Raw genomic sequence first — 26264 nt, 5'->3', positions numbered from 1 at the left:
TAAGCAATGCTTGGTGTAGTGCTGCGTGCTTTTCCGAAGCGTTTTCACAAGTATAGATTTTTGTAAGGCAGACCTCTAGGTCGTTATCTGTGGGACTGTGACGATAAGACAGGCGGAGGGAAGGGACTGAATCCAAGATTGTAGCTAAAAGCCGCGGTGAGAATGCAGCCTAACGAAGGGAAGAGCTCCACGGAAGCAAGCGCGCCGGTACAACGAAAGCCAACCCACGCCAAGTCTCCCCGCCTTCTCGGCGGGTCGGCGCGAACCTGGCTGCGCCTGCGCGCGGGAGGCCGCAACTAGGGCGGGGAACAGCACGGCCCCGGCTGGGAGTCACGTGGTGCTCCGGCAGCTGCCCCGCCCCCCGTAGCCTCCCCTCCCCGCCCCGCCCCTTTCCCGGCGGGACGCTCGGAGCCGCCCCGAACTGCGCAGGGCTGCCGGGGGTGAGTGTCCGCGAGGGGCGCGCGTAGCGCAGACCCAGGAGGCCCGGGGCTGGGGCCTGGCCGGGCGGAATGCGTTGCGGGGTCCAAGGGACAAAATGGCGGCGGGTACTCCCCTTCACCCTCTCCCCTCACCTGGCAGTGTGGGCGGAGAGGGTCTGCGATCGCTGCTGGGGGAGGGGAGCCACGGCTGCTCGGGAGGGCCCGGGGTTCCTCTGAGAAGGCCTGGGGACGAGGGTAGGCAGGCTCCCGGCCTGCGCTGCGGGTTCAACTGGGGTGGGGGTGAAGGTGGGGATGGGTACTGCCTAACCCCTTAACTGAGTACGCGGTGGTGCGCGTGTTGAGGCTTCTGGAATGTCCAAACTGCAAGGGGTTTCCATAGGAGACTCCCACCCAGCCCTTCATTTGACAGGTGATCGCCATCATTTCATTCTCCGCAGGGTTTACCACCCCTTGATGATTCCGGTCTTAGCTCTGCTTGGGAAGCAGGGCGGGAATTGTCTTACAAATTCTTAAACTGAGGCCTGGAGGGGTGAAGACTTGAACCAGTGCCTCACACCTGGGAGTATTAGGACCCAGCCTTCTGCCTGTGTTAGTGCTCCTTTCCCCCCCCAGTGAGTGAAGGGATTTTTCGAAAGCAGTCGGAAAACTGGTTCTCTGAGCACCTGCTGCTGTCAAGTGGCTCCCGCTGGGATGGGGCTGCCTGCCTTAGACCAGTTTCCTGTTGCTCGTGGACTGTTCCCTCCTTCTATATGTGCCGAGATATTTTCCATGAAAATGGCTGTTCATTATAGTCATCTTACTGAATAGATAGCAATTCCATATAAGTACCATAGTTTGGTATGGTTTACACATTGATTTCACCAACATTAGCTATTTCATTCTCATAATCCAAGGTAGAAGGGTGGGCTAGGCATTATGTTCATTTTATGAATGGGGAAACTAAGGTTCAGAGACGTTATTACTTGCCCCAGGGTCACCAGCTGGTGAATGGTTGATCTGGGATGATGCTTTTATACCTTGGGTTGGTAATCTGACCATTATCCCACTCTGGTTTATTTTGGTGCCCTGGCCCTTGTATTTTTTTCTAGCTATGACTTTTCCTCAAAATGTGTTGGGTGCAGATTGATTTATGCCACATATGGAAGTGATCTGAGTAATATTCACTAAGGAATTAATATTTTAATTAATCAGAGAGTCAATTTAATATGATTTGGAAAGTTTCTTTGTGGGAGGAAGTGTGAGAATGAGGGCTTTGAAGGCAGACTGATTTGAGTTTGAATCCCAGCTTCACTACTTGTCCTTTGGCAGATTACTTAATTTTTCTGAGCCGTGGTTTCCTCATCTGTAAAATAGAGATAATGTGATTCACCTCATAAATTTGTTGATAGCAAGTAAATGAGGTATGTGTACAGCATTAAGAACTGCTCCTCGCCCATAGTAAGCCCCCAACAAATGCTTGCCTCTTCATTCTCCGCATTCCCTTGAGCTGCAATTTTTTTGTTCTCTGTAGTTAACCACTTTACCTTAGTCCACCTGGTGGATTGTGCATGGACGCATAATCAATGTTGCTATACAAATGCATTTATAAATAATTTTGGTTACTAAGGTTCAAAGGATATAGTGTTTTAAACATAGATTTAAAAAATATCCTTAGGGCTTCATAGATACTTAATCACTGAAAGGTTGATTTGATGTTAACTTTATTAAAAGCTTCACTTAACTACTTTACGGGAATGTTAAGATGAAGGGGGTTGATATTCTATCTTTTCTTTCACCTTCCTACCTAACCACAACTCAACCTAGTTTTAAAGGAGAAACAAAAGTTATTTGGGAATCCCATGTGAACATTCTTTAAACACTTAGATGGTGGTGGTAAGTGGGAAGTTAAACAGAATTCTCTCTAATGGTGCAACTTGATATCCATTGTGAAATTCACGTTTCTGAAATTGTAGAAGTGAGAACTGCAAATGGCTTGAATAACAAAATAAGTAGTAAAAATCTGTTTCCAGTTTTATGCTGGGATGGTAACCTTTTTCACACACATGTTTGGCTTTGGCAGTAGATATTATGGGAAAAGCAAAAAGATCTGCAGTTCACTGGTGAGGCCACCTTAAATTATTAGAAGGAAATGATTTATAGAAAGACTTTATTCTGGACATAGAGATTTCATGGAGCTTTGCTAAAATAATGGCTACTTTTTAATGATAATTTCTTCAATAGTAAGTTCATTATATGTTTTGAAAACGTGAATTAGAATAGTAGAATTAATTGCTATGTACTAATTTTCTATTTCAGTAATTATGTATGCATGGACAATTTTGTCTCATAAAAGCTAATCCCCTTTCATTGTTTGGAAGCATATCTCAGAGGTATTTCATTTGTAAAGATTTCAGTATGTGTTAGGCCTATTTAATATAGTATTGCAAAAGAGAGGTAGTTTTGGTTTTTTCAAAGAGGCATGCCAGGTTCATGGGAGAAGATAAATTCATCCTGTGTGATTTATTCATGCTAGTATATATGGAAGTGCTCAGAATTGAAAACTTCATTAAACAACTGGAATTATAAATAAAATGTCTATATTCTTCAAAGTACTTATTTTGCCATAATACACTTAATTTTCCACTTCACAAAGCTGTGAACAATTACTGGTAGTTTTTGAGTATGCCTGTGACAGCATTGTTTACCTGACTCAGGGAAATACTTGGATTGTCTTCAATTTCAGAAAATGCAAGTACATGAGTGGTAGACTTTGTGAACACCGGAGATTGTAAACCCCAGCTTTGCTAGAATTTATTGGCGAACATGAGAACAATTCATAGATGTACTCACCTGGTTTCTGTTAGATGGGTCTATATTTTTTAGAGTTACTAACAGGCTTCTCACCATTTGGGCCTGCCATTTGCTTCTTGCCCTTTCACAACCTGCATACCTAAACTCCGATGAAGAGAGACAGGCCTTTCCTGGCCCTTGAGCCAATCTTCCCATTTCCATTTGTAGGACTCAGGTGTTTCCACAGACTTTCTGGGACTGTAGAGCAGGCTAGGACAAGTGAGACTTCAGTTTATCATTGGCAGCTACTTGTTTGGAAATCTCTGGCCCAGGGTCCGTTTCCTGTTTACTGACTTGTTTATTTTTTGTGCTCCATTTTCTGCTTGCCTGTTGTTTTGCTGTAGCCTAGAGTTTCTCAAATTTATTTGAGGAGCACTGCCAAATATTTGCCACATCCATTTTTTTATATTAACTGATTTTTTTGTTTATGGTAACATTTTAGATTTTCTTTTAAAATGTAAGTAAAAGGGGCACCTGGGTGGCTCAGTTTGTTAAGCATCCAACTTTTGATTTCAGCTCAGGTCATGATCCTATGGTTCTGAGATTGAGCCCCACATAGGATTCTGTTTGGGATTCTCTCTCTCCCTCTCTCTCTGCTCGTTCTCTGCTTGTGCATGCTCTCTCTCAAAAATAAATATTAAAAAATAAATTGTAAGTAAAAGTGTTTTATTTAGGGAAAAATGTTATATGAATAATAGTATGGGTGGTAGTTAATGGCAAATACGAAAGTAGTAACTGCTTGAAATTTTGGAAGTTCTGGATTAGGTGTTAGGTTTTGTTTTGTTTTGTTTTGTTTTTAAACAACTTATTGCGATATATTTCACACCATAAAATCAACCATTAAAGTATACATTTCAGTAGTTTTTTGGTGTATTCACAGAATTGTGCAAACATCACCCCAATTTTAGGACATTTTCAGAACCCCATATGAAACCCCATAACAGCCATTCTCTATTCCTGACTGTCATCTCTTCTCCTTCCCACTTTCTGCATCAGCCGTAGGCAACCACTAATCTACTTTTTTTTCTCTGTGGATTTGTCTGTTCTGGCATTTATATTAATAGAATCATATAATAGGTGGCCTTTTGTGTTTGGTTTTTTCCATTTAGCATAGTATTTTCAATGTTCACCCATGCTGTAGTGTATCAACACTTCCCCCTTTTTTTTTAACTCTTTAATGTTTTAGAACAGTTTTAGGAGCACAGCAAATTTTTTTAGGGAAAGTACGGAGATTTCCCATATGTTCCCTGTCTCCACTTAGCTTTGCTTCTCCCATCATCAACATCCCCCGCTAGAGTGGAATGTTTGTTAAAATTGATTTAACTTACATTGACAAGTCCCTATCACACCAAAGTCCATAGTTTACATTAGTATTTACTCTTGGTGTTGTATTTATGGGTTTGAACAAATGTGTAATGACATGTATACACCATTATAATATCTTAAAGAATACTTTCATTGCCCTAAAAATTCTTTGTATTCTGTCTGTTTATCCCTCTTTCTCCCTAACCCCTGTAACAATTGATCTTTTCCCTTCCATAGGTTTGGCTTTTCTAGAAACTTCATGTCTTTTTGTGGCTGAATACTATTTTATTGTGTGGATATACCACATTTTATTTATCCATTCATCAGTTGATGCACATTTGGATGGTTTCACTTGTTGAATATTATGAATAATGCTGCTATAAACATTTGTGTATAAGTTTTTGTGTGGACATATGTCTTTATTTCTCTTGGGTATATACCGAAGAGTGGAATTGCTGGGTCATATAGTAACTCTACCTTTTGAAGAACTACCAGATTATTTACAAAACCAGCTACAGCATATGACATTCCAAAGTTTATGTTGCGTCCACAATTTTTCCACATCGTCTCCAACACTTGTTATTGTTTGTCTTTGGGATTGTAGCCATCCTAGTGGGTGTGGGTGTGAAGTGATATCTTATTGTGGTTGTGATTTATATATCCCTAATGATTAATGATATTCAACATCTTTTCATGTTCCTATTAGCCATTTGTCTATCTGTTTTGGAAAACTGAGGACATAGCCTTTTTTTTTTTTTTTTTTTTTTTTTTTTAAAGTAGGCTTCACACCCAGCGCAGAGCCCAACACAGGGCTTAAACTCATGACCCTGAGATCAAGACCTGAGCTGAGATGAAGAGTCAGACACTTAACTGACTGAGCACCCAGGCACCCCAGAACATAGTCTTTTTAACTTCTTCATTTTTATAGATGAGACTTCTGATACTCAAAGAGATCAAATGACCTCTCATGGTCACAGCCAGTGATTTGGTTGACTCCAGTGTCTCTATATACTCTTTCCACTACATCGTGCTTTCTCCTACTTTTTATTTTTTATTTTTATCTATCTATCTATCTATCTCCTACTTTTTACAAGTGAATACAGATGAAGTGATCTGGAAATTAAGATGTAGAAGACATCTGTCAGCTGGGGATGTCAGAGTAGGCTTTATGAAGATGACTTTAGAGTTGGCCTTGAATATTTAAAAGGCTTTGAATATGTAGGAGGGTGAGAGGAAGGCAACATGGTGAGCAAATATTCTTTAGCATGGGCTTTATCAAATAAGTATTTAATGCGTATTGAATGCCAGGTACTGTTCTAGGTTCTGAGACCATAGCCGTAACGAAACCAACAAACACCATGAAGCTTATGTTCTTGTGTGTGGGGGGGGGAGATGGACAGTATACCAATTAAGTAAATACTATAAGGTGATAAATGCTCTAGAGGAGAAGTGGGATAGGAAGTGCCGGGGGTGGGAGTCAGGATAAATGGGTTGCAGTTTAATGTATTTTAATTTATTAAATAATTTAATTTTTTATGTAATCTTTATACCCAACATGGGGCTTGAACTCTCAACCCTGAGATCAAGAGTTGTGTGCTCTACTGACTGAGCCAGCCAGGCGCCCCTAAATGGGTTGCAATTTTAAATAGAATGTTTGGGAAGGCTTCACTGAGGAAGTGATATATGAGTAAAGATGGAGTAAATCTTGAGTCTTTCAGATAAGTGGCCAATAATTAAAAAGCCCTGAGGCCTGAGTGTGTCTGGCATGTTGGGGAACATAAAGAGGCCAGTGTGGCTGGAGTGGAATGAACACCAAAGAGGAGAGGGGTCGAGGTATGGTCAGGGAGGTATGAGTGTGGTAGGCTACTATGAAGACTTTGGCTTTTACTCTGAGATGGGGAGTAACTGGAAGAGTTGTGAACAGAGAGGCACTGCATTAAAAAATAACAGTTTAATTGAGATATAATTTATACACCATACAATTCAGCCATTAAAAAAAATGGCTTTTGTATCCACAGACTTGTGCAACCATCACCATAATGAATTTTAGAACATTTTTGCCATTTCAGAAAGAAACCTCATGCGCATTAGCAGTCACTCCCATTTTCCTCCAACTTCCTAGCCTTAGGCAACCAATAATCTATTTTCTGACTCTGTGGATTTGCCTGTTCGGGAAATTATGTATAAATTATTCGATATGTTATCTTTTGTGACTGGCTGGCTTCTTAGCATAATGTTTTTAAGGTTCCTTCATGTTGTAGCATGTATTAGCACTTTATTCCTTTTTATGGCCCAGTAATATTCCATCGTATGTATATACCACCTTCTATTTATCCATCATTTTATGGACATTTGGGTTGTTTCCACTTTTGGCCATTATGTATAATGGTGCTATGAATACTTGTGTATAAGTTTTTGTGTGGACTTATGTGTTGTATTTTAAAAGGAGCAAATACACTTGGCAAAGGATAAATTACCTAGGCTCTGAGCCCAGAAGCAACTAGGTTCCAACTGCTACATTTCTTCATTCATTAGCTTTTCTTATGGGGTTAGGTCATTCTATACAGGAATATCCTTGTTGCTTTGTGTTCTATCTCGGTTTCTGCTTTGGGTTTGAGTAAAGGTTTGGCCACATTATATTGATATCCTGAAAAGTAAGATATGTTCTATGTGGAGACTTATATAATAGTAATTAAAATATTCTGATAAAATCTCAGTTTTTGAAAGTTCCTAAGAATAGGTATATCATGTTTTGTATCCTGGGTTGGCATTCATTAGTGGGTCATAAATCAGTTCAGTGAAAGCAGCATTTGAAAAATGAGAAGGAAATCTCAGAGTACATCTCACACAATAGGTATAAACATCACTTTATGAAACTTTTGTTGCAGTTAAACATTTGTGAACCGAGTAAGGATATACTATATGTGTGTTATGTGTACTATATAGATGGTAGTAAAAAAAAAAGTCTCTGGATTGAGAGATCATAGACTCTTAATGTAATTAATTAACAGTGTTTCTCTTGTATTTAATTAAAAATTTTTTTTGGAGAGCACTGAGGTATTGTTCAGCATGGAATATTTAAAACATGCGATATTACATCCAAACAGTATAAAAGAGCAATTTTATTTTTTTGTTTAATGTAATGACAAACTTGTGGTAATGAGACTTCTGTCTTTTTAAGAATAAATGTTTTTTTGACAATCTTATGACTAAGGATATATATATATATATATATATATATATGTATTTTTTTTTTTTTTTTTATTGTAGGAGTCACACCCCAGGGGTTTATGTGGTAAATGAGCTTCTTGGCATACTAACGGAATTAAAGAATGATGGTAAGTGATCAAGCTACCTTAAACACTAACCTGTTTTTTTGTCCTTCCTTCCATATCTTTTTCATTTATTATCTTTGCAGTATACTCTAGAGCATCAGAGAGCTTTATTTCCTTTTACAGCTTCATAGTATTTCTTATTGATTTGTGTTGTTTTTAAATAGCTTTGATGGGCAAAGCGTAGTAAAAGCATTGCTTGTTTGCCAACTGTGATGGTAAGGAATGTGGCCAAAAACCTGAAAGTAAATTAAAAATGCCTGTGATCATCCATAACAGATAATTCCCATAATGAAAGTATATTCACTTTACTTTTTGTAACACTTCCTGTAATTCTAACAAATAAGAATTGAAAACTGATAGCTTGATAGGGAAAAAGAGAAAATAATTGAGAATTAAGCTTTTGTGTTCTGCCTAATTACCAGGAAGTAAAGAGTTCAAAAAATCTAAAAAACACTTTGGTCTGAGCCTATTAATTTTACAGCAACCATCCTCTGCATTTCTATAGTTCCTGAGGGCATATTGTAATATCATACAAAAGTTATTCCTGGTGCTAACTTGAAAGTACCAAGAAAGGAGGAAGTTGATTCAGTAGCCACTGTTTATTTTTTTACCTATTTATTTAAAAAAATTTTTAATCTTTATTTATTTTTGAGAGAGACAAAGCACGAGCAGGGGAGGAACAGAGAGAGGGAGACACAGAATCTGAAGCAGGCTCCAGGCTCTGAGCTGTCAGCACAGAACCTGACGTGGGGCTTAAACTCACGAACCATGAGTTCATGACCTGAGCCAAAGTCGGATGATTAACCGACTGAGCCACCCAGGTGCCCCAGCACCCATTGTTTAAAAGTCAGGGAAGTATGATCAGATTTTCATCCAAAATGGTAAAACTGAAAATAATTTGTGCTTAGCAGGGCTAACTTCAGTTACTTATTTTTGTTGAATACCTCGTTTACAAATGATGTTCATTTATTCATGATGTACTTATTTCAGTCATTTATTCATGATATCTTTATCATGCCAATTATTCATCATTCATGGGAGAAGATAGATGGTAAATACATAAGTATATGATTTAAAATATAATTGTGAGATGTGCTACAAAGGAGTACAGGTTTGTTCGAGCATATAAAAGGGGTCCTGGCTGAGTCCGGGGGTTAAAGTACTTCATTTTGAGAGAGTTACTTTTTAAGTTGGGACTTGAAAGACCAGTAGGTTTTATTTATTTATTTTATTTATTTATTTTTTTAAGACCAGTAGGTTTTAGTTGGGCTAAGAGAAACACCATCATCAAGGTGTCATCAAGGATTTGATTGCTTTTCTTCCCTTCTCTCTACCATCTAGTGTGTTTCCATTATATTAAGTTTCTTTATATGATCCTAATTGCCTAGAGGCAGATTTTCTATTTTTTTGGCAGAGTATCACATGACTGATGATGTGTCCTTCTCAGTGAATCACATCAGAAAGCATATGATGGTCAGTTTGTCCTGCTTTTGGTCATGTTACCTTTTTTTTTTTTTTTTTTTGAAAATTTTTTTTTCAACGTTTTTCATTTATTTTTGGGACAGAGAGAGACAGAGCATGAACGGGGGAGGGGCAGTGAGAGAGGGAGACACAGAATCGGAAACAGGCTCCAGGCTCCGAGCCATCAGCCCAGAGCCCGACGCGGGGCTCGAACTCACAGACCGCGAGATCGTGACCTGGCTGAAGTCGGACGCCCAACCGACTGCGCCACCCAGGCGCCCCGGTCATGTTACCTTTGATCGCTTGGTTAATACAGGATTGTTTTTTCTGTTTAAAGTTTGTGTTTTCTCTTTTGAAATTAATGAGTAGTTTGTTGAGAGAGACTTTGAGGCTGTGTAAATACCCTGTACCTCATCAAATTGTCACCCGCTAGTTTTAGCACTCAATGATGGTAACACTTATTAAACATCTGTGAGGAAAAGGTTGACATACCCACCTATCCGTGTCTGGATACTTGGATTTTTTATTTTATTTAATGTTGTAGTCTATTACTATCATTATTTATTTTGATGCTCAAATTGTTCCAGATTTAGCCAGTGGAAGCTCCTCCAACCTGGCTTTTGCCATATGTCATTATTCTTTGAGCATTTCTGTACTTTGTAGTGTAACAAACTGATCCAGGTTCATTTGTGTTTTCACTGCCTCATTCTTTTTCCCACCTTATTACACAGGCTAGGGCCTTTTTTTGAAGGGAAGTGGTGATGGTGGGCAAGATCCTTGTCTCTTTCAGCATTATAGCATTAAATATGGTGTTTGTTGTATTTTGTGAAGAGTTTTATCACATGCTTTTTTTCAACTGTTGAGATGAACATAGGGCTTTACTCCTTTATTTTGCTTATTTGGTATATTACATTAATTGATTTGAAAATGTTATACCAGCCTTGCATATTTGAAATAAACTCAACTTGGTTGTGATATCTTAGCTGGATTTGATGTACAAATCTGTGTGTGTGTGTGTGTGTGTGTGTGTGTGTGTGTGTGTGTGGTATTTTCACATCTTCACTCTTGAACTGGGGGCCCATGGAACGGGATCCTTTAAGACATCCAACAAACGAGCCCACTCATGCCTGCATGGCACTGTGAAGAGCAAGAAGCCCTTTGTTGGCTGGCTGGGTGGAGTGGCTCTACCCAGAACCAGGGCTTGCAGAGCGGGTCCCCTTAAAACATCAGGGTTTGAATCCCAGCCCAGCGCCTGGGGAGGGGGGAGACTGTGGAGTGGAACAAACTGGTGTGCTGGCATCTACACCACATTGTGAGGATGGCTTAAACAGAGTGGTTTGGGACACCTGGTCCAGGGAGAATGACTGGAGTGTTGCTATTTTTCTCCCCATCACAACAAGGTGGGGCTTCAGGGAATGGGCAATGGGCCCACAGTGGAGGCATGACGCACCTACACCAAATCACGTCTCTCCACGCCTGGTAACTGCATATCTACTGGAGCAAGCCTGACACTGACCATACCAGACAGCCCCTCATCCAGACCAACACAGTCACTGGTTCCACCTCACCATCAGATATCTGTCTAATGGTTTTGCATTTTCTGATTTGAGTTTTGGTCAGTCCTTACTGTTTATATACATGTATAAGTATATAATTTTTTTTTTTTCTTCTTCCTTTTCTTTTGCATGTTCCTTCCCTTCCCTATTCTGGTTACTCTGGTTGTTGGTTTGTTTAAAGAGACATTTTTAATCTATTCTTTTTATACCTCTTCTGTATCTCCTTCTTTATTTTCCCCCCTCTGTCTCTCTGGATTAAGCCATATAGTTCCTCTGATTCTTTGCCTGATTAGTTGTTTTTTTTTTCTTTTCTCTTTCCTCACCCCTGTCATTTCTCTCTTATTCCTATGGGATAAGGCTTCTTCTACCACCAGCCCCCCCTCCCCCCCCCTTTAAAGATTTTTTCCAGGGTTACTTCAACAAACAAAGCACACCTGGTAGAAGGCCCAAACCACCACTACGAGTAGGGAAATAAAGCAACCAGAGTCACAACAACAGAGAACATGCAACACACTCCAAAAACACCTCCTGAAGGGCCAAGCCCTGGACAGTATATGAGCCTTTTTTGATATAATAGTGCTCGCAGGTGCAGGCCACATAATAAGCTATTAAAACACACAAGGGACAGAAAACTATCCAAAATGATGATCCAAAAGAATTCTCCTCAAAAGAAATTCCAGGAAGAAATGCCAGCTAGAGAATTGCTGAAAACAGATATAAACAATATCTGAGCAAGAATTTAGAATAATAGTCATAAAATTCATAGCTGGGCTTTAAAAAGCATAGAAGACAGCAGAGAATCTATTGCTTCAGAGATCAAGGAACTAAGAAATAGTCACCATGAATTAAGAAATACTGTAAATGAAGTACAAAATAAACTAGATGCAGTGACATCAAAGATGGAGGAAGCAGATGGGAGAATAAGTGAAATGGAAGATAAAATTATGGAAAATGATGAAGCCAAGAAAAAGATAAGAAAATACTAGATGAGGAGGGGGGAATTAGAGAACTAAGTGATTCAATGAAATGTAATAGTATCCATATCATAGTTTCAGAAGAAAGGAGAAAGGGGCAGAAGGTTTACTTGAACAAATTATAGCTGAAAACTAATTTGGGGAAGGAGGCAGATATCCAAATCGAGGAGGCACAGAGAACTCCCTTCAGATATAACAAGAATATGTCTTCTCCATGGGATATCATGCTGAAACTGGCAAAATACAAAGATAAAGAGAGAATTATGAAAGCAGCTAGGGACAAATGGGCCTTAACCTACAAGGGTGGACATATAAGGGTAGTAGCACACCTGTCCACTGAAACTTGGCAGGCCGGAAGGGAATGGCAGGAAATATTCAATGTACTGAATAGGAAAAATATGCAGCCAGGAATCCTTTATTCAGCAAAACTGTCATTCAGAGTAGAGGGAGACAGAAAGGCTTTCCCAGACAAACAAAAACTGACGGAGTTCATGACCACTAAACCAGCCATGCAAGAGATTGGAAGGGTGACTCTGTGAGTGGAATGCTGCAAAGACTACAGAGGACCAGAGATATCACTACAAGTGTGAAACCTACAGATAACACAATGACACTAAATCCATATCTTTGAATAATCACTCTGAAGGTAAATGGACTAAATGCTCCAATCAAAAGACATAGGATATCAGAATGGACAAAAAAACAAGACCCATCTATATGCTGTCTACAAGAGACTCATTTTAGATCTGAGAACACCTTCAGATTGAAAGTGAGGGGATGGAGAGCCATCTATCATGCTACTGGAAGTCAAAAGAAAGCTGGAGTAGCCGTACTTATATGAGACAAACTAGATTTTAAACTAAAGGCTATAGCAAGAGATGAAGAAGGGCATTATATCATAATTATGGGGATCTATCAAGAAGAGCTAACAATTGTAAATGTTTATGCCCCCAACTTGGAGAACCCAAATATATAAATCAGTTAATCACAAACAAAAGCAACCTTATTGGTAAGAATACAGTAATTGCAGGGGACTTTAATACTCCACTTACAGCAATGGACAGATCATCTAGGCAGAAAATCAATAAAGACACAATGGCCTTGAATGATACACTGGACGAAATGGACTTGACATTATTGACATATATTGACATATATTGACATCTTGACATATACTCAGAACTCTTCATCCAAAAGCAGAAGAATACACATTCCTCTCGAGTGCACATGGAACATTCTCCAAGATAGATCACATACTGGGTCACAAAATAGTCCTCAATAAATATAAAAGAATTGAGATCATACCATGCATATTTTCAGATCACAAAGCTACGAAACTTGAAATCAACCACAAGAAAAAGTTTGGAAAGCCACCAAATGCGTGGAGGTTGAATAATATCCTACTAAGGAATGAATGGGTCAACCAGGCAATTAAAAAAGAAATTAAAAATGTATAGAAGCAAATGAAAATGAAAACAAGACAGTCCAAACCTTTTGGGATGCAGCAAAGGCAGTCCTAAGTGGAAAATACATTGCAATCCAGGCCTATCTCAAGAAATAAGAAAAATCCCAATACAAACTTAACCACACACCCAAAGGAACTAGAAGCAGAAGAGCAAAGAAACCCCAAAGCCAGCAGAAGAAGAGAAATAATAAAGATTAGAGCAGAAATAAATAATATAGAATCCAAAAAAACCCAGTAGAACAGATCAATGAATCTAACAGCTGGTTTTTTAAAAAAATAAAATTGAGAACCCCCTAGCCAGACTTCTCAAAAAGAGAAGAGAGATAACCCAAATACATAAAAATCATGAATGAAAGAGGAGAGATCACAACCAATCACTCAGATATACAAACAATTTTTAGAGAATACTATGAAAAATTATGCCAACAAACTGGACAACCTGAAATGGACAAATTGCTAGACACCCACACAATACTAAAACTCAAACGGAAAGAAATAGAAAATTTGAACAGACCCATAACCAACGAAGAAATTGAATCATTTATCAAAAGTCTCCCAACAAATAAGAGTCTTGGGCCAGATGGCTTCCCAGGGGAATTCTAACAGACATTTAAAGCAGAGTTAATACCTATCCTTCTCAAGCTGTTCCAAGAAATAGAAATGGAAGGAAAGCTTCTGGATTCATTCTATGAAGCCAGCATTACCTTGATTTCCAAACCAGACAGAGACCCCACAGGCCAATATCCCTGATGAACATGAATGCAAAAATTCTCAACAAGATACTAGCAAATCGAATTCAACAGTGTATTAAAAAGAATTATTCACCATAACCCAAGTGGGATTCATTCCTGGGCTGCAGGGCTGGTTCAACATTTGCAAATCAATGTGATACATCACATTAATAGAAGAAAGGGTAAGAACCATATGATTTTGACAATATGTGCAGAAAAAACATTTGACAAAATACAGCATCCTTCCTTATTAAAAAACCTCAGGAAACTCGGGATAGAAGGAACATACCTTAACATCAAAAAAGCCATATATGAGGGGCACTTGGGTGACTGTTGATTGAGCATCCGACATTGGCTTGGTCATGGTCTTGCATTTTGTGAATTACAGCCCCACGTTGGGCTCTGCTGACAGCTCAGAGCCTGGAGCCTGCTTTGGGTTCTATATTGCTCTTTCTGCCTCTCCCCCACTCATGATCTGTCTCTCTGTCTCAAAAATAAATACACATTAAAAAATTAAAAGCCGGGGCGCCTGGGTGGCGCAGTCGGTTAAGCGTCCGACTTCAGCCAGGTCACGATCTCGCAGTCCGTGAGTTCGAGCCCCGCGTCAGGCTCTGGGCTGATGGCTCGGAGCCTGGAGCCTGTTTCCGATTCTGTGTCTCCCTCTCTCTCTGCCCCTCCCCCGTTCATGCTCTGTCTCTCTCTGTCCCAAAAATAAATAAAAAACGTTGAAAAAAAAAATTAAAAAAAAAAAAAATAAAATAAATAAAAAATTAAAAGCCATATATGAAAAGCCCACAACTAATATCATCCTCAATGGGCAAAAACAGAGCTTTCCCCCTGAGATCAGGAACACAACAGAGATGTCCACTATCACCACTGTTGTTTAACACGGTGTTGGGAGTCCTAGCCTCAGCAATCAGAGAACAAAATGTAATAAAAGGCATCTAAATTGTCAAAGAAGAAGTTCAGACTCACTTTTTGCACATGACATGACACTCTACATGGAAAACCTGAAAGACTCCACCAAAAAGCTGCTAGAACTGATACATGAATTCAGCAAGGTTGCAGGATACAAAAATCAGTGTACAGAAATCGGTTGCATTTCTATGCACCAATAATGAAGCAACAGAAAGAGAAATCAAGAAATCGATCCCATTTGGAATTGCACCAAGAACCATAAAATACATAGAAATAAATGTAACCAAAGATGTAAAAGATCTATATGTTTAACTATAGAAAACTTATGAAAGAAATTGGAGAAGACACAAAGAAATGGAAAAACATTCCATTCTCATGGATTGGAAGAACAAATATTGTTAACATGTTGATACTACCCAAAACAATCTACACATTCAATGCAATCCCAACCAAAATAACACCAGCATCTTTCACAAAGCTAGACAAACAATCCTAAAATTTGTATGAAACCACAAAAGACCCCAAACAGCCAAAGTAATATTGAAGAAGAAAACCAAAGTAGGAGGCATCACAATCCCAGACTTTAGTCTCTACTACAAAGTTGTAATCATCAAGACAGTATGGTGTTGGCACAAAAACAGACACACAGACCAATGGAACAGAATAGAGAACCCAAAAACGGACCCACAAATGTATGGCCAACTCATCTTTGTCAAAGCAGGAAAGATTATCCAATGGAAAAAAGGCAGTCTCTTTAGCAAATGGTGCCTGGAGAACTGGACAGCAACATGCAGAAGAATGAAACTGGACCACTTTCTTACACCATACATAAAAATAAACTCAAAATGGATGAAAGACTTAAATGTGAGACAAGAAACCATCAGAACCCTAGAGGAGAAGACAGGCAACAACCTCTTTGACCTCAGCCATAGCAACTTCTCACTCGACACATCTCCGAAGGCCAGGGAAATAAAAGCAAAAATGAACTATTGGGATCTCATCAAGATAAAAGACTTCTGTACTGCAAAGGAAACAATCAACAAAACTGAAAGGCAACTGACAGAATGGGAGAAGATATTTGCAAATGACACATCGGATAAAGGGTTAGTATCGAAAATCTATAAAGAATTTACCAAACTCAACACCTGAAAAATAAACAATCCAGTGAAGACATGGGCAGAAGACATGAATAGACACTTTTCCAAAGAAGACATCCAGATGGCCAACAGACATATGAAAGATGCTCAACATCACTCATCATCAGGGAAATACAAATCAAAATCACACTGAGATACCACCTGACACTGGTCAGAGTGGCTAAAATTAGCAACTCAGGAAGCAACAGATATTGGCAAGGATGTAGAGAAACGGGAACCCTCTTACACGGTTGGTGGGAATGCAAACTAGTGCAGCCACTCTGGAAAACAGTATGGACGTCCCTCAAAATATTAAAAATAGAACTACCCTTTGACCTAGCAATTGCACTACTAGGAATTTATCTAAAGGATACAGGAATGCTGATTCATAGTGGCACTTGTACCCCAGTGTTTATAGCAGCGCTTTCAACAATAGTGAAAGAATGGAAAGAGCCCAAATGTCCATCAACTGATGAATGGGTAAAGCAGATGTGGCTTATATCTACAATGGAATACTACTTGGCAACAAGAAAGAATGAAATCCTGCCATTTGCAACAACCTGGGTGGAACTGGAGAATATTATGCTAAGTGAAATAAGTCAGAGAAAGGTATCATATGTTTTTACTCATATGTGGAATTTGAGAAACTTAAGACCATGGGGAAAGGGAAAGGGAAAAAATAGTTTTAGGAAAGGGAAAGGGAAAAAACAGTTTTAAACAGAGAGGGAGGCAAACCCATAAGAGACTTAAATACAGAGACCAAACTGAGGGTTGATGGTAGGGCACGGGGGAGAGGGGAAAATGGTTCATGGGCATTGAGGAGGGCACTTGTTGAGATGAGCACTGGGTGTTGTGTGTAAGCGATGAATTACGGGAATCTACCCCCAAAACCAAGAGCACACTGTATGCACTGTATGTTAGCCAACTTGACAATAAATTATATTTAAAAAAAAATATAGTTTGAACTGGCAATTTACTTTGCTTGTATTATCCTGTTAGGTTCTGTTATCAGGGTGATGCAGGCCTCATAAAATGAGTTGTGTTCCTTCTATTTTATTTTCTTTATGAAGTGAGTGTAATTTTTTGTTTACATGGTTTGGAAAATTCACCGGTGGAACCAATGGGCTCTGGATTTTTTCTTTTGTGGGACTCAGTTTCTTTAATAAATACTCAGATTTTGTTTCGTTTTATGCCAAAGTTTGATAATTTATGTTTTCCAAGGAATTTGCATTTCATCAAATACTGTAAATTGATATTTTTAATATCCTTTTTTTTCCCTTAAATGTTGGAGGTTCTAGAATCTACAGTGATGTTTCATTTTAATCAATATTTCATTGGTGTTTTCAAATAGCCCATTTTAGGTTTTATTATTAGTTTTTTATTATCATAGGTTTGTCTTGTATTTTATTTATTTTTGGTGCTTAATATTTCCTTCTTTTTTGGAATTAATATGCTACTGTTTCTAGCTTCTTGAAATAGAGACTCAGATAATTGGTTTTTAGCTTTTTGACATTCTCTCATTTATGGCTATACATTTTCCTTTAAGCATGGCTTTGGCTGCTGTACAAGTACTGATGTATCATATTTTTATTATGACTCAGTTGAAAGTATTTTAAAATTTCCAGTGTGGCTTCTTATATGTATGTTAGTTAGAAATGTATTGCCTAATTTCCTAACGTACAGGGATTCTTCTGGTTGTCTCTCTTTGGTACTTTCTATTCTTTGAAATTTAGTGCAGCCTGCTTATGACCCAGGATATCAACAGTCTGGAAAATTCCATACACTGGAAAAGAATGTATATTCGATCATTGTTGAGTGTTGGGTTCCAGATGTGTCAGATATGTCAAGTTTGCTCGTTATGTTGTTCAGACTTCTGTATTGTTAACTCTTTTTGTCTATTCTGCCATCTTCTTAAGAGGTATGTTAAAATCTTCCATAGTAATAGTGTTTTTTTTTTTCTATTTCAGTTTTTCCTTTTATGATATTAGATGTATATTTAGAATTGTTACATTTTACTGGTTGATGAACCTTTTATCATTTTGAAATATCACTCTGTCTCTAGCAGTAATCCTTGCCTTAATGTTGGCTTTGTTCAATATTGATATAGTTACCATTCTTTTTTAAATTTAATTCCAGCAGAGTTAACATACAGTGTTATATTAGTTTCTGGTATACAATATAGTGATTCAACAATTCTCTGTATTAGTTAGTCTCTTGTTCTTGTTCATTTGTTTGATTTCTTAAATTCTGTATATGAGTGGAATTGTATGCTATTTGTCTTTCTCTACCTGACTTATTTTACTTTGCATTATACACTCTAGACCCATTCATGTTGTTGCAAATGGCAAGATTTCATTCCGCCTTATGGCTGAGTAATATTCTAATTTATGTGTATACTACATCTTTATCCATTCATCTGTCAATGGCTGCTTCCATAATTTCACTATTGTAAATAATGCCACAATATAGAGATGCATATATCTTTTTGATTTAATGTTTTTATATTCTTTGGGTAAATACCTCATAGTGGAATTGCTGGATCATATTGTAGTTCTATTTTTAATTTTTTGAGGAACCTTCTTAGTGTTTTCTTCAGTGGCTGTGCCATTTTGCATTCCCACCAGCAGTGCACAGGGTTCCTTTTTCTCCACATCCTCATTGGCACTTGCTGTTTCTTGCGTTTTTGATTTTAGACATTCTGACAGGTGTGATGTGATAGCTCATTGTGGTTTTGATTTGCATATCCCTGATGATCAGTGATGTTGAACATCTTTTCATGTGTCTGTTAGCTGTCTGTCTTTTGAGAAATGTCTGTTCCTGTTCTCTGCCCATTCCTTAATTGGATTATTTGCTTTTTTGTGTGTTGAGTTGTATAAGTTCTTTATATATTTTGGATACTAACCCTTTATCAGATATGTCCTTTGCAAATATCTTCTTCCATTCCATAGGTTGTCTTTTAGTTTTGTTGATTATTTCCTTTGTGCAGAAGGCTTTTATTTTCATGTAGTCCCATGCCTCAGGAGACATATATAGAAAAATGCTGCTGTAGCCAATGTCAGAGAAATAAACTGCCTGTGCTTTTTTCTAGAATTTTTATGGTTTTAGGTCACATTTAAGTCTTTAATTCATTTTGAATTTATTTTCGTGTATGGTGTAAGAAAGTGGTCCAGTTTCATTGATTTGCTTATAGCTGTCAGCTATTCCCAACAGCATTTGTTGAAGAGACTGTCTTTTCTCCATTGTATACACTTGCTCCCTTTGTCAAATATTAATTGACCATAAATGTTGACATATTTGTAGGCTCTCTATTCAGTTGTGTTGATCTATGTTTTTATGCCAGTACTATACTGTTTTGATTATTATGGCTTTGTAATATAACTTGAAATCTGGGATTGTGATACCTCCAATTTTGTTGTTCTTTTTCAAGTTGGTTTTTTTTTTTTTTTTTTTTTTTGCCGTTTGGGGTCTTCTGTGGTTCCATATAAATTTTAGGTTAGTTTGCTCTAGTTCTGTGAAGAATGCTGTTGGTATTTTGATAGGGATTGCATTAAATCTGTAGGTTGCTTTGGGACATTTTAACAATATTTGTTCTCCTAGTCCATGAGCATGGAATATCTTTCCACCTCTTTGTGTTGTCCTCAATATCTTTCATCATTGTTTTATAGTTTTCAGAGTATAGGTCTTTCACCTTTTTGGTTAAATGTATTTCCAGGTATTTTATTATTTTTGGTGCAATTGTGAATGGGATTGTTTTTTTAATTCTCTTTCTGCTACTTCATTATTAGCTTATGGAAATGCGGTGGATTTTGTGTATTGATTTTGAATCCTGTGGCCTCACTGAGTTTATTTATTGTTCTAGTAGTTTTTTGGTGGAATTCTTAGGGTTTTTGATATATTGTATGATTCATTTGCAAATAGTGGAAGTTTTACTTCTTCCTCACTGATTTGGATGCCTTTTATTTCTTTTTCTTGTCTGATTGTTGTGGCTAGGACTTCCAGGACTATGTTGAATAAACATGGTAAGAGTGGACATCCTTGTCTTCTTCCTGATCTTAGTTCTCAGTTTTTGATGTTGTTTGCTGTGAGTTTTTCATATATGGCCTTTATTATGTTGAGATATATTAACTCTCAACCTACGTGGGTGAGGGTTTTAATCATGAATGGATGTTGTACTTTGTCAGGTGCTTTTTCTGCATCTATTGAAAGGATCATATGGTTTTTATCCTTTCTCTTGTTATGATATAGCAAGTTGATTGATTTGTGAATATTGAACCAGTCTCGCAACCCAGGAGTGAATCCCACTTAATTGTGGTGAATGATTTTTTTATATTGTTGGATTTGGTTTGCTAGTATTTTGTTGAGGGTTTTTACATCTGTGTTCAATAGAGATAGTGGCCTGTAGTTCTCTTTTTTTGTAACGTCTTTATCTGATTTTGGTATCAGGATAATGCTGGCATCATAGAATGAATTTGGAAGCTTTTCTTCCTCTTCTATTTTCTGAAATAGTTTGATAGTATAGGTATTAACTCTTCATTAAATGTTGAGTAGAATTCGCTTGTTGAAGTTCTTTGGTCCTGGATTTTGTTTTTTGGGAGTTTGTTTTTTTGACTATTGATTCACATTGATTGCTGGTAATCAGTCTGTTCAGATTTTTTTAAAAATTTTTTAATGTTTTATGTTTGTTTTTTTTTTTTTTTTTTTTTTTTTGAGAGCGTTCTTACGGGTGCGAGATAGAGTAAGAGTGGGGGAGGGGCAGAGAGAGATGGAGACACAGAAAGTGAAGAAGGCTCCAGGCTCTGAGCTGTCAGCATGGAGCCCAACACAGGGCTCACACTTGGGAATCGTGAGATCATGACCTGAGTCACAGTTGATCGCTCAACTGACTGAGCCACCCAGGCATCTCTTCAGATTTTCTATTTCTTCCGATTTCATTTTTGGTAGTTTATATGTTTCTAGAAATGTATCCATTTCTTCTAGGTTGTCCAATTTGTTGGCATATAATTTTTCATAATATTCTTTTACAATTCTTTGTATTTACATTATTTCTGTTGGTATTTCTCCTTTTTTCATTTCTGATTTTGTTTGAGTCCTCTCTGTCTCTCTCTTTGATGAGCCTGGCTAAAGGTTTATCAATTTTGTTGACTTTTTTTTTTTTTTAATTTTTTTTTTTTTTAACATTTATTTATTTTTGAGACAGAGAGAGACAGAGCATGAACAGGGGAGGGGCAGAGAGAGAGGGAGACACAGAATCTGAAACAGGCTCCAGGCTCTGAGCCGTCAGCCCAGAGCCCGATGCGGGGCTCGAACTCACGGACCATGAGATCATGACCTGAGCCGAAGTCGGACGCTTAACCGACCAAGCCACCCAGGCGCCCCTGTTGACTTTTTTAATTAAAAAAATTTTGGGGGCGCCTGGGTGGCTCGGTCGGTTGAGTGTCCGACTTCGGCTCAGGTCACGATCTCGCGGTCCGTGAGTTCGAGCCCCGCGTCAGGCTCTGGGCTGATGGCTCAGAGCCTGGAGCCTGCTTCCGATTCTGTGTCTCCCTCTCTCTCTGCCCCTCCCCCGTTCATGCTCTGTCTCTCTCTGTCTCAAAAGTAAATAAATGTTAAAAAAAAAAAATTTTTTTTTTAATGTTTATTTTTGAGAGAGAAAGAGAGCAGGAGAGGGGCAGAGAGAGAGAGGGAGACACAGAATCAGAAGCAGGCTCCAGGTTTTGAGCTGTCAGCACAGAGCCCAACACAGGGCTTGAACTCACCAACCTTGAGATCATGACCTGAGCTGAAGTTGGACACTTAACCGACTGAGCCACTCAGGCACTCCTGTTGATCTTTTTGAAGAACCAGCTCCTTATGGGGTACCTGAGTGGCACAGTTGGTTAAGCGTCTGATTTTGGTTCAGGTCATGATCTTGTGGTTCCTGAGTTCAAGCCCCACATCAGGTGCAGTGCAGTGCTGAGCCTTCGTGGGATTTTTTGTGTCTCTGTCTCTCTGCCCTCCCCCTCCATTTGCATTCTCTCTCTCTCTCAAAATAATTAATTAAAAAAAAAAAAAACAACAAACCAGCTCCTTATTTCATTGTTCTGTTCTATTGGTTTTTTAGTTTCTGTTTCATTTATTTCTTCTCTCATCTTTATTATGTCCTTCCTTGTACTGGTTTTGGATTTTGTTATTCTTTTCATATTCCTTTAGGTGAAAGTTTAGGTTGTTTAAGATGTTTCTTTCCTCATGAGGTAGACCTGTGTTGCTCTAAATTTCCCTTTTAGAACAGCTTTTGCTGCATCCCAAAGATTTTGGACCATTGTGTTATGATTTTCATTTGTCTACATGTATTTTTTTTTATTTTGTTTGAGTTTTTGGTTGATGTATTCATTGTTTAATAGCATGTTATTTAACCTCCATGTATTTGTGTTCTTTCCAGGTTTTTTCTTTTGGTTCATTTCTAGTTTCATAGTGTTGTGGTTGGAAAAGATGCATGGCATGACTTCAGTCTCTTTGAATTTGTTGAGACTTGTTTTATGGCCTAACACGTGATCTATTCTGGAGAATATTCCTTGTGCACATGAAAATAATGTGTATTCTGTTGTTTTATGATAGAATGTTCTGAATATATCTGTTAAATTCTTCTGGTGCATTGTGTCATTCAAAGCTACTATTTCCTTGTTGATTTTCTCTTTGGATGAGTTATCTGTTGACATTAAGTGTGGTATTAAAATCCCCTAGTATTACTGAATTACTGTCATTTACTTTCTTTATGTTCCATACTAGCTGCCTTATGTATTTGGGTTCCACCATGTTGGGTGCATAAATATTTACAATTGTTGTATATTCTTGTTGGATTGCTCTCTTTATAATTATGTAGTATCCTTTTTGTCTCTCGTTACAGTCTTTGTTTTAATGTCTATTTTTTAAGTATTGCTACTCCAGCTTTCTTTTCCCTTTGCATGATAAATGTTTTTCTATCCCTTTGCTTTTTTTTTTTTTTTTAAATAATTTATTGTCAAGCTAGCTAACATACATTGTATATACAGTGTAGTCTTGGCTTCGGGAGTAGATTCCCATGATTCAACACTTATATACAACATCCAGTGCTCATCCCAACAAGTGTCCTCCTCAATGCCATCATCCATTTTCCTCACTCCCAACCCCTCACCCCCATCAACATTCAGTTCTCTTTTTTTTTATTAACTTTTTTTTAATGTTTATATTTGAGAGAGAGAATGAGGGAGCATGAGCAGGGGAGGGGTCAGAGAGAGAGAAAGAGAGAGAGAGAGAGAGAGAGAGAGAGAGAGACATAATCTGAAGCAGGCTCCAGGCTCCAAGCTATCAGCACAGGGCCCAAGGTGGGGCTCAAACTCAACGACCGTGAGATCATTACCTGAGCTGATGTTGGATACTTAACCAACTGAACCACCCTGGCACCCCAAGTTTGTTCTCTGTATTTAAGAGTCTCTTATGGTTTGCCTGCTTCTCTGTTTGTAACTTATTTGTCCTTCCCTTCCTCTATTGTCTTCTGTTTCTCAAGTTGCACATGAGTGAAAACATGATATCTTTTTCTGAATGACTTATTTCACTTAGCACTGACTGTTGTTGATAGCGCTGCTGTAAACACTGGGGTACAAGTGCCACTATGAATCAGCATTCCTGTATCCTTTAGATAAATTCCTAGTAGTGCAATTGCTAGGTCAAAGGGTAGTTCTATTTTTAATATTTTGAGGGACGTCCATACTGTTTTCCAGAGTGGCTGCACTAGTTTGCATTCCCACCAACCGTGTAAGAGGGTTCCCGTTTCTCTACATCCTTGCCAATATCTGTTGCTTCCTGAGTTGCTAATTTTAGCCACTCTGACCAGTGTCAGGTGGTATCTCAGTGTGATTTTGATTTGTATTTCCCTGATGATGAGTGATGTTGAGCATCTTTCATATGTCTGTTGGCCATCTGGATGTCTTCTTTGGAAAAGTGTCTATTCATGTCTTCTGCCCATGTCTTCACTGGATTGTTTATTTTTCAGGTGTTGAGTTTGGTAAATTCTTTATAGATTTTCGATACTAACCCTTTATCCGATGTGTCATTTGCAAATATCTTCTCCCATTCTGTCAGTTGCCTTTCAGTTTTGTTGATTGTTTCCTTTGCAGTACAGAAGTCTTTTATCTTGATGAGATCCCAATAGTTCATTTTTGCTTTTATTTCCCTGGCCTTCGGAGATGTGTCGAGTGAGAAGTTGCTATGGCTGAGGTCAAAGAGGTTGTTGCCTGTCTTCTCCTCTAGGGTTCTGATGGTTTCTTGTCTCACATTTAAGTCTTTCATCCATTTTGAGTTTATTTTTATGTATGGTGTAAGAAAGTGGTCCAGTTTCATTCTTCTGCATGTTGCTGTCCAGTTCTCCAGGCACCATTTGCTAAAGAGACTGCCTTTTTTCCATTGGATAATCTTTCCTGCTTTGACAAAGATGAGTTGGCCATACATTTGTGGGTCCGTTTTTGGGTTCTCTATTCTGTTCCATTGGTCTGTGTGTCTGTTTTTGTGCCAACACCATACTGTCTTGATGATTACAACTTTGTAGTAGAGACTAAAGTCTGGGATTGTGATGCCTCCTACTTTGGTTTTCTTCTTCAATATTACTTTGGCTGTTTGGGGTCTTTTGTGGTTTCATACAAATTTTAGGATTGTTTGTCTAGCTTTGTGAAAGATGCTGGTGTTATTTTGGTTGGGATTGCATTGAATGTGTAGATTGTTTTGGGTAGTATCAACATGTTAACAATATTTGTTCTTCCAATCCATGAGAATGGAATGTTTTTCCATTTCTTTGTGTCTTCTCCAATTTCTTTCATAAGTTTTCTATAGTTAAACATATAGATCTTTTACATCTTTGGTTACATTTATTTCTATGTATTTTATGGTTCTTGGTGCAATTCCAAATGGGATCGATTTCTTGATTTCTCTTTCTGTTGCTTCATTATTGGTGCATAGAAATGCAACCGATTTCTGTACACTGATTTTTGTATCCTGCAACCTTGCTGAATTCATGTATCAGTTCTAGCAGCTTTTTGGTGGAGTCTTTCAGGTTTTCCATGTAGAGTGTCATGTCATGTGCAAAAAGTGAGTCTGAACTTCTTCTTTGACAATTTAGATGCCTTTTATTACATTTTGTTGTCACATGGTCATCTATCTGTAAGAAACCAGAAAGTGTTATCTAGCTTTGTAGCAGGAGAAAAACCTAGTGATTTTGGTGAACATATTATTGTCTCTGTCCCAGAGGCTGTTATAATAATTTTGCTTCACATGGTAATGGCTCAGACTAGGGTAATACTAGTGGATTTATAATTTCAAGATATATGTAGGGATAGAATTGGTAATATTTGATAACTGTTCTAACAGATCTCAAAACAAAGTAGCTCATAAAGAATTGCAATTTATTTTTGTCCATTGTGATAGTCCAAATAGCCTCAGTTCATTTATGGCTTTATTCAGTCTTTAGAAAGATGTGAAATACCAGTAAGATCTGACAAAGTTATCATTCTGTTAGGGAAATTGAACCAGTCACTCAGTTTCTGAGATAAGTTTGTGGTTTGTAAAAATGTAAATGCTACAATTCTTAGAGTTTTAATGTACTCCTAGTGTTCAGTGACTGGTAATCTTATCTTCATTCTATTTAAAATATGAAGGGCTTAGTAGTGGGAATTTAAAACAAAGGGTCTTGAGGCACCTGGGTAAGGCTCAGTCGGTTAAGCATCTGACTTTGGCTCAAGTCATGATCTTGTGGTTTATGAGTTCGAACCCCACATGGGGACATGCTGACAGTGTGGAGTCTCCTTTGGATCCTCTGTCTCCCTGTCTCTGCTTCTCCCTGTCTCTCTTTCTCTCAAAAATAAAATAAAAAACATTAAAAAAATACAAAGGTCTTTCCTGAATTATTTGAAAAGCTGAAAACCATCTTAAAAAGGATGGGGATTTCAATTTATGAGCAAGTAGTATTATGGATGGATTTTGAAGAATTTATAAGGAGTAGATATTTTTATGGAGATACAAACATAAAAATTTAATAAATGGTGCTTGAAACCAGTTCAGGATTATGAACCAAGTTGCTTAAAGTGGAAATTATTCAGGAGAAAAATAG

At 38.1% G+C, this 26264-nt stretch overlaps 1 protein-coding gene across 3 annotated transcripts in view; it reads left to right on the top strand.

Annotated features, from left to right (window-relative positions):
* The first annotated feature begins 393 nt into the window (after nucleotides 1–393).
* SCAPER (S-phase cyclin A associated protein in the ER) overlaps nucleotides 394–26264 on the top strand; it is a 522888-nt gene continuing 497017 nt past the window's right edge. For 2 of the 3 annotated variants that reach the window (XM_060617955.3, XM_060617952.3), the window contains exons 1-2: nucleotides 394–440; nucleotides 7845–7912. In XM_060617955.3, coding sequence (XP_060473938.1) covers nucleotides 7907–7912 — 6 coding nt within the window. In that variant the 5' untranslated portion in view covers nucleotides 394–440; nucleotides 7845–7906. The remainder of the gene's footprint in view (nucleotides 441–7844; nucleotides 7913–26264) is intronic. The other variant, XM_060617953.3, reaches the window with a different exon arrangement.

Source organism: Panthera onca, chromosome B3 (assembly GCF_046562875.1).
Source record: "Panthera onca isolate mPanOnc1 chromosome B3, mPanOnc1 haplotype 2, whole genome shotgun sequence".
Classification (NCBI taxonomy): domain Eukaryota; kingdom Metazoa; phylum Chordata; class Mammalia; order Carnivora; family Felidae; genus Panthera; species Panthera onca.
This window is presented reverse-complemented; position numbering and strand designations above follow the sequence as displayed.